The sequence below is a fragment of the Artibeus jamaicensis genome, unplaced genomic scaffold (genome assembly GCF_021234435.1).
Source record: "Artibeus jamaicensis isolate MK-2021 breed Jamaican fruit bat unplaced genomic scaffold, CSHL_Jam_final contig_793, whole genome shotgun sequence".
Taxonomy (NCBI): Eukaryota; Metazoa; Chordata; class Mammalia; order Chiroptera; family Phyllostomidae; genus Artibeus; species Artibeus jamaicensis.
Genome location: NW_026521975.1, coordinates 5512288 through 5521263, shown reverse-complemented (window position 1 = coordinate 5521263; position 8976 = coordinate 5512288). Strand labels below are relative to the sequence as shown.

General features: G+C 39.0%; 1 protein-coding gene across 2 annotated transcripts in view; it reads right to left on the bottom strand.

Annotated features, from left to right (window-relative positions):
- Positions 1-4703: 4703 nt before the first annotated feature.
- Positions 4704-8976, bottom strand: part of USP12 (ubiquitin specific peptidase 12) — a 93193-nt gene continuing 88920 nt past the window's right edge. For both annotated transcript variants that reach the window (XM_037137137.2, XM_037137140.2), the window contains one exon: positions 4704-7875. In XM_037137137.2, coding sequence (XP_036993032.1) covers positions 7774-7875 — 102 coding nt within the window. In that variant the 3' untranslated portion in view covers positions 4704-7773. The remainder of the gene's footprint in view (positions 7876-8976) is intronic.

The window sequence follows — 8976 nt, the reverse complement described above, 5'->3', positions numbered from 1 at the left end:
TGGGATTTACTCCCAGAATGCAAGGATGGTTCGATACATGAAAAGCAATCACTGTGATAAACCACACTAATAAAATGAAGCAACACCCCTCTGCATACGATTATCTCAGTGGCACAGAAAGAGCATCTTGATAAAATTCAACACACTTTCTTGATAAAAACACTCAAATTATAATAGGGAGAAAACTTCAACATGCTAAAGGCCATTTATAAATGGTGAAAGAGTGAAAGCTCTTCCTACCAAATCAGAAACAAGGCAAGAATCTGTGATTTCACCACTTTTATTCAATAGTATTAGAAGTTCTAGCCAGAGCAATTAGGTGAGAAAATAAATAACAGTCATTCGAATTTGGAAAAGATGAAGTAAAACTATTTGCAAATGACATACTCTTATATATGCAGAATACCCTGGAGTCCATCAAAAACTGTTAGAATAAACAAATTCAGCAAAGTTGCAGGGTATAAAATCAATACATAAAATTCAATTGCACTTCTATACACTAACAATGAATACTCCCCCCACCCCCAAATTAAGAAACAGTCCTACTGCATCAAAAAGAATACTTCACAATAAATTTAACCAAGGTGGTGAAAGACTTGTATACTAAAAACTATAAAACATTGCTGAAAACAAATTAAAGATGGCACAAATAAATGGAAAGACATCCTGTATTTGTGGACGGGAAAACTTAACATTGTTAAGATAACACTCCTACCCAAAGTAATCTACATATTCAACGTCCTCCATATCAAAATTCCAACAGCAGTTTTTGCATAAACTAATACCTCTCCTAAAATTTATATGAAATCTGAGAGACTGTGAATAGTGCAATTAATCTTGAAATAGAATAGCAAAGCTGTAGGCCTCACATTTCCTGATTTCAAAACTTCCTACAAAGATACACAGTGACAAAAGCAGTGTGGCACTAGCATCAGGACAGATGTATTAACCAAGGGAACAGACTAGAGTCCCAAAATAAACCCCTGTAAATAGGGTCAATGGACTTTGGACAAGTGCACCAAAAATACTCGATGGGGTAAAACAGTCTTACAAGTCATGCTGGGAAAACTGGATATCCACATACAGAATAATGAGTTGGACATTTACCTACACCACATACAAAAATTAACTCGAAATGAATCACAGCCCTACATGGAAAAGCTGCAACTACTAAAATATAAAACTTTTAGAAGAACATATAGGAGTAGCTCTGTAATACTAGATTTGGTGATGACTTCTTAGATATAACACCAAAGGCACAAGCAACAAGAGAAAAAACAGGGAGATTGGATTCTATCAAAATTAAAAACTTTTGTGCATCAAAGGTTACTATCCATAATAAGAGTAAAAGGGCAACTCCCAGAATGGGAGAAAATATTTGCAAATCATGTATCTGAAACAGGATTAATATCCAGGACGTATCACTCAATAATAACACAACAACCCAATTTTTAAAAATGAACAAAGAACTTAGACAATTCTCCAAAAAAGATATGCAAATGGCCAATAAGCACATGACCAGATGTTCAACATCACTAATCATCAGCAAAAAGCATATCAAAACCACGATGAGAAATCACCTCACACTATCTGGGATGACCACTACAAACCCTCCTCCCCCTAAACAACAGTAGCAACAAAAACAGAAAACAGTAAGTGTTGAGAAGGACATGCAGGAACTGGAACCCAGGTGCACTGCTGGTAGAAATGTAAAATGGTACAGGTTTTGTAGAAAACACTACATAGTTACTGAAAAAGTGAAACAGAATTACCATGTAATCGAGCAATTCCTAGTATACAAGACCTGTCCAGAGGTATCGAGCCAAGTAATATGAAAAACAGAAACATTTACTGGAGAAGATACAAGAAACACTACACTGTACACAGGACAATGACACTTCTGTCCCCTTCAAAGTAGGCACCTTAGGACCTCACGCAGTTCTCCCAATTGCCATCAGGGGCCCTGGCATATTTTCCTGAATCTCACTGATGGTCTGAAATCTCTTCCCTTTCAAAGGTGATTTCAGTTTTGGGAAAAGCCAGAAGTTGCAGGGCACCAAATCTGGGGTGTAGAGGGGCTCAGTCACCTGGGTGATTTGATGTTTTGTCAAAACACTGCTCGAGACATGATGTATGAGGTGCACTGTCATGATGAAGCTGCCAGTCCCCAGCTGCCCATAGCTGTGGCCTTCTGAACCCTCCGAATACTTTATGCAGAGGAATGTTCAAGCTTAATGCAAAATCCGATGCAGATGCGTTGCTCTACTTGCTCACTCTGAATGCGACGGCCAACAGTACCCACACTTCCTCAGCAGTGCACTGTTCACACGTACACATTCCAGTCCACTCTCCTTGGCTGCCAGGTGCAAACCATGCTCATTATATTAACAATGGCTGGACTTTTTTTCTGGACAGACCTCATATACCTAAAAAAACTGGGCATCCCAACAATCACGTACACAGACAGCGAGCGGCCACCTCCGAACTGAAGCCCGCCCCCATTTCAGTCACTGTCAGCCAAGAGACCACCTCACCACGCTGTCCACATGTGCCATTTTTCTTACTCTGTCTGCATCCCCCCCCCAGTCTTAACCATGTATGTTTCTAAAGTAACTGAAGTTCTGATAAGCTTCCAAACATTTTACCTAGATGCAGCTGCACTAAGAGTAAAACGTCAATTGAGAACCATCACCCCACAGGCTCTCCCCCGACAAATCACACTGTTAGACACGGTGTGGATGTGAACAGTGTGCGACTAACAGTGTGCGACTTAGATACTTATACAGCAATGTGCATAACAGCATTACGATAGCCAAAAGATGACTACAACCCAAATGTCCATGAAAAGATGGACAAACAGAATGTGGTATATACATACAACGGAATACTACTGTCTTAAAAAGGAAACTCTGACACATGCTACAACATGAATACACCTTGAAAACATGCTCAGTAAAATAAGCCAGATACAAAAGGATAAATATTGTATGATTCCATGTATATGCGGTACCTAAAGCAGTCAAGTTCATAAAGACAGAAAGGAGGAAAGAGGTAAGTGGAAGTGGGGGAGGCGGTGTGAGGAGTTACTATTTAATGGGTACACAGTTTGTTTGAGAAGATGAAAATTCTTGAAGTGGATAGTGGTGATATTTGCACATTGTGAATGTACTTAGTGTCACTTAATTATACACTTAAAATGGTTAGAATGGTAAATTTTATGTTATGTGTTTTTTCCTCAATAAATAAAATCTTTTGATAATGACAGCTGTGGTTAAGAACTTGGCAATGAGGTCACACCTATCTGAAACCTGACCTACTTTCCAGCTGAGTGACTTTGGAAAAATTGCCTGCAACCTCTAAGAGCTTTAGTTCCCCCTTTTGTAAAATGAGGATATCACTACCTCATAGTGATTACTGTCAAGTTTAACATTAAAAAAATAAAAGTAAAATGCCACGGATGAGGCCTATCACACTATCAACTCAATAGTGATGGTTACTTTAGCAGCTCTAGAGATTAAAAATAATTTAGTAGGCCCTGGCTGGTGTGACTCAGTGGATTGAGCACGGCCTGTGAACCAAAGGGTCACCAGTTTGATTCCTAGTCAGGGCAGATGCCCGGGTTGTGGGTTGGGTCCCCACTAGGAGACGTGCGAGAGGCAACCACACTCCGATGCTTCTCCCCCTCCCTTCCTCTCTGTCTAAAAATTAAAAATAAGGTAGTAGACCCTGGCTGGTGTGGCCTGTAGACGGAAAGGTTGCTGGTTTGACTCCGCATCAGGGCACATGCCTGGACTGCAGGCCAGGTCTCCCAGCTGGGGGGGTGTGAGAGGCAACCCATGGATGTTTCTCTCACACATGGATATTTCTTTCCCTTTTTTTCCTCTCCTTCACCTGTCTCTAAAAATAAATAAAGTCTAAAAAAGTTAAGTAAAAATAAGGTAGTAGGCTATCATAAAAAAACATAAATGAAGAAGCAGAAAGGCTTTAAAATACATGCACAGGCACCGGCAACACGGAGATTTGTAAACAGGGATGGGCAGTCTTGGCTTTTCAACAGTTCCTAAAAACTCTCTTGAATACAGATGATTTTGTTTACTCGAAGTTCAGTCTGAAGTGTGTGACACAGATGCTTAGAACAAAAACGCAGTCTGAGGTCCCCAATCGCAGTCTGGTTCACCGAGTACTGTGTTCATTCTGCGCACACTTTTTCAGACACATGGACAGATAGACAAGAGTGCTTCCAGAAGAGGACTCCCAAGAATGAAGAAGGGTGGACAACGTACGATGGCGGCATCAACAACTATTCAAGCAGAAAGGAGGAAAGAGGTAAGTGGAAGTGGGGGAGGCGGTGTGAGGAGTTACTCAGCAGCGAGCAGGCCTCAAGCGCTGAAGCCCGAATCTTACAGGAGCAGCCACCACCTTGGAAGGGGAGAGGGATGTGAGGGACAGTGACTTAGAAGGTGTCTCCCCTCCAACGTTCCATGATTCTAGATTTAAATGTTTAAACTTGGGCTTTTTGGGGAAATACAATGCTATTCCGAAAAGAAAAATACAATATGGAATGCTGTTCTAGGAAACTCTCTTTGAGTAACAACAGTAGTAACTTTTGAGCAAGAGCAGTAAGACAATTTCTGAAGTGTGTAATTTTAATCTGCAAATGCATTTCAGGCAAAAAGGAAAAAAACACACTTGAAACCCACAAGCACAAATAAACCAACTTTAATAGATATTATTTTATATTTATATAGCGCCTTCTTCAAGAACCTTAGATGCTTTACAGACATTACATCTAATTAATCCCCACAACAACCCTGTGAGGTAGGTATTACTCCCACTTTACAAGATAGGGAGACTGAAGCACAAAGAGGTTAAGTGACTTGCCGAAGGTCACACAGTTAAGTTCACTGAAGAGCCAGGACCTGAGCGCCTTAGCCTCCCAGCTCCCAGTTAAACACCTCATGAGAGAATCTTTAATGAAAAGTATCTTTAAAGAAGATACTTTAAAGAAGTAGTATGTTATGAAAACGAGGTCTTTCTACTGCCATCAAGGAGAGGAAAAACCCTATACTGATGGTTAGAGGCAACGAGACTCTATGTGACACTTTCCTTTTCCCCCCTGAAGTCACAAGGCTCCTGTCTGAAGTTATCTTCTAAAGGTGAAGTTGCCAAGGCAGAAGCCATATGACTTCGAAGTGAGACTTAGTTTAGAGTATTTACTTTTAGTTACAGTCATTTATAGAAATTTTTATTCCAATATACAAAATATGGGATGGGCACCCCAACAATCATGTACACAGACAGCGAGCGGCCACCTCCGAACTGAAGCCCGCCCCCATTTCAGTCACTGTCAGCCAAGAGACCACCTCACCACGCTGTCCACATGTGCCATTTTTCTTACTCTGTCTGCATTTCCCCCCCAGTCTTAACCATGTATGTTTCTAAAGTAACTGAAGTTCTGATAAGCTTCCAAACATTTTACCTAGATGCAGCTGCACTAAGAGTAAAACGTCAATTGAGAACCATCACCCCACAGGCTCTCCCCTGACAAATCACACTGTTAGACACGGTGTGGATGTGAACAGTGTGCGACTAACCATGGAACTCGGGAAGAATGCTGTCGCTGCTTTAACATGAAATGTAACCTTGGCTTTTACTGTGTTTTTACATGTACACTGTGAAAAACAAAACATAGTATCCCAACACTGTACCTTCATGCAAATGACTTCATCTATCTTTCTCATACATGCTGCGGCCTGACTCCTGTGAAAACGGACTCAGCTTCCCCTTACTCTCCTTTTCTGTGCTGAAAGCTGCCGAAACAGAGCTTTACGTCCCAAGACAGTTTGGTTAAGCCCTCAAAATAAGAAACATATCCAGCTCCCCGCCATGACCTTCCCCACATTCTTGGTTGTGATTCTCTGTGCAATGCTGGTAAATCAGCCAGGCTATGTGATTTGTACAAAACAATTCCAGCCAGGAAAAGGCTTTGGAAACTGTACCTTAAAAAGCAATCTGTCAAAATACATCATAATTTTCTTCTAGCACATCTGTTAAACAACCCAATTAGCTAAGTGACCCTGTTAGAGACATGTTCATGGAACGAATAGGTGAAGTCATTTCCTGAGCTAAAAGATACAGACACTACATGTTAATAATAGCAGCAGACAAAAGATTTTTTTGTTGGTTTTTTGTATTCAACAGTATTAATAAAGTAAGTTTAGAAAATTACAGCAATTAAAAAAATTACTGCCAGAAAAGACTCGGATAAAGACTATCCAAGGCCTGATTGCTATTATTTTGAATATATATTCAATTATTTTCTGCAAGTGACATTTGGCCACTGTCAGAGAACTTACTTGTTGCAAGGAAAAATGTCAACTGCAATAATTTACACACATTTTAATTACATACATTACTTCTTAAAACTCCCAAAAGAAGGAAGTCTTAACAAAGTTAATTTCTAAACATTCTTCCAGGAAGATTTGTAAAGGTAGAGAAGAAAAAGAATTTGTTTGTGTATTCCTGGTCTACTTCATTAAAAATTAATTTTCAAAGGGTCTGTTAGTAAACTACCCAGGCTGCTGGGGTTATGATGAATGATCCCTTCTTTCCAAGTTAAGAATGACACTGGAAAATAACCTAACTGTGACACGAATCTTCCAGACATGACCTCAACTTGAAACATTAGAGTATTTAAGAATTCTAAAGACTGGTGTACCACCACTGCACCAGAATGTTTCTTATCATTCCAATAACTACAGGGAATTTTGACAGTTTCTTATTTTATTGAAATTAAAGCTGAATAAAATAACTGACTTATAAACTATAACAAAAGATAAATATTTTTAGCCAGAGATATCAGTTCCTCCTAAAAAAAGAATATTTACCTCCTCTCATTGCAATTTTTCTTAAGGTATCTATCTTATGAATTTAAAATACAGTTTAAAATTCACTTTAAAATAGAAACAAACAAAAGGACTAGTTATACTGACAAAAGCTAGTAAAAATATGCTAAAATTTACTGACAGAATCACGGGCACTTCATACAATACTTAGACTCTACCAGTTTTTAAGTAAAATAAATAAGGAAAAATTATAATTACAAAGCCAGTCTTTCCCCTTGGGGAAACAAAGAGCCACTTTTGACCAATTGTTCCCTACATATACATATACTGTATATTATTAAAAGCTTCTTCAGAGAAGCAAAACATATTTGTCTTCCTGACACTGGATTCTAATATCTGTTAGTTGTTTTTTTTTTTTAAATATCAGGAAGGCAACTGCAAGTGTTGGGCCCAAAAGTATTTCTGGTTTACGCTTGAAAAGACCACTGAGTATCCTTTCTACACATACTCGACACAGGTACGTTTATGCAGTGTGTTCTCTATCACCTCCTTAAATTATCAACACAACCTAGCTCACATTCCTATTCTTTCTACTGCACCCCAAGGAGTTCAAATCATTACTGGTACAATTAATAAAGAGAACATGCGTGTCAATTACCGGAAGGCTGTTTTACAGGAGGAGCTGCTATCTCTGACGTCACTTCCTCGTTGAATGGAACTGCACAGATAGCGTGATACCTGAGCAAATAAATCAACTACCATGATCGGAAGAGCTTGTTAATCCACAGTCTTTGCTTTATTGTGTGCAAAGTGTGCTACCGCCCCCTGAGCTTCCTGCATTTCTCTTTTCTTGAAAAATCAGTGCTTGATCCTTTCCGCAATAACCAGAGAAGAAATGAGGCAGAAATCTCTTCATCACGGTTCCCACTCAGTCCCGAGACTGATAGAAAAGGATGTAACCAGACTCAGAGTTCTTTGAGATATCTGATGTCAACCCGTAGAATTCTTCAATAGCTTGTGCATCTATTTTCTGTGAGGCAAAATATAAATATGAGTACATAAACAAACTCCTTGAACTGCTTAAATCCAGTAAAACTTTAAATATTTCTCAGAAAACATGCCTTTTGTTTTCTCATTTATAAATAACTGCACAAGCAGAATGGCTTAAATTAGTAAAACTGATAACACCAAGTGTTGGTGAGAATATGCAGCAACTATAACTCTCATACATTGCTAGGGGAATGCAAAATCATACAGATACGCTGAGAAAATGTTTAGCATTCTCTTCTAAAACTGAACATACAACTACCTTTGATCTAGCAATTCTATTCCTAGGCATCAGCCAAAATACATGAAACCACTAATAGTCAACCATTTGGGACCTGTGAAATGGCAACTTCATGTACTCACACCTAATATATACACCTAAGAAAATAAGTGCATGTGTCCAGAAAATGACCTGTATAAGGATAATCAAGGTAGTTTTATTCACAATAGTCAATAAAGGACAAAAGCCAAGTTTCTAACCTGGTATATTCATACAATGGAAAACTCCACAGCAAGTAAGAACTACTATTACAGGCCACCAGAAGAAATCTCACATTTATAATGATGAGTGAAAAAAGCCAAACACAAAATGAGTCATATTTGACAAGTGCATTTATAGTCAAGGATGGCAATATTAATGATAATGATAAAAGTAAAAATAGTGGGTTTCAAGGAAGGTGTGTAGAGGGAAAGAGAACTGTGGGCACTAACGAAGAGAAGGGAAAAGAAAGCTTGCTGGAGCAATGAAAACATATCACACTTTGATCCGGATGTGTGTGGGCATGCATGCGTGCACGCCCACGTGTGTGTGCACACCCATGCAAAAATCCACGAAGCTGTTGCTTCAGATTTGTGTACTTTTCTATAGGTATGTTATAGCCCAATACATTTCTTTTTTAATAATGAACATTTTAAAAAAACGAACTCTGTCATTAGAACCTACCCCTTGTTTCATTCTAAACACTGTAAAGGTCAGCAGACAATTCAAGCACTGGGACTGGATGTGGGGGGTACAAAGCAGAAATGACATTACAACTCGAAGACCCAGACATATGTCTAATACTCATCGCCTGTCATGTATAAA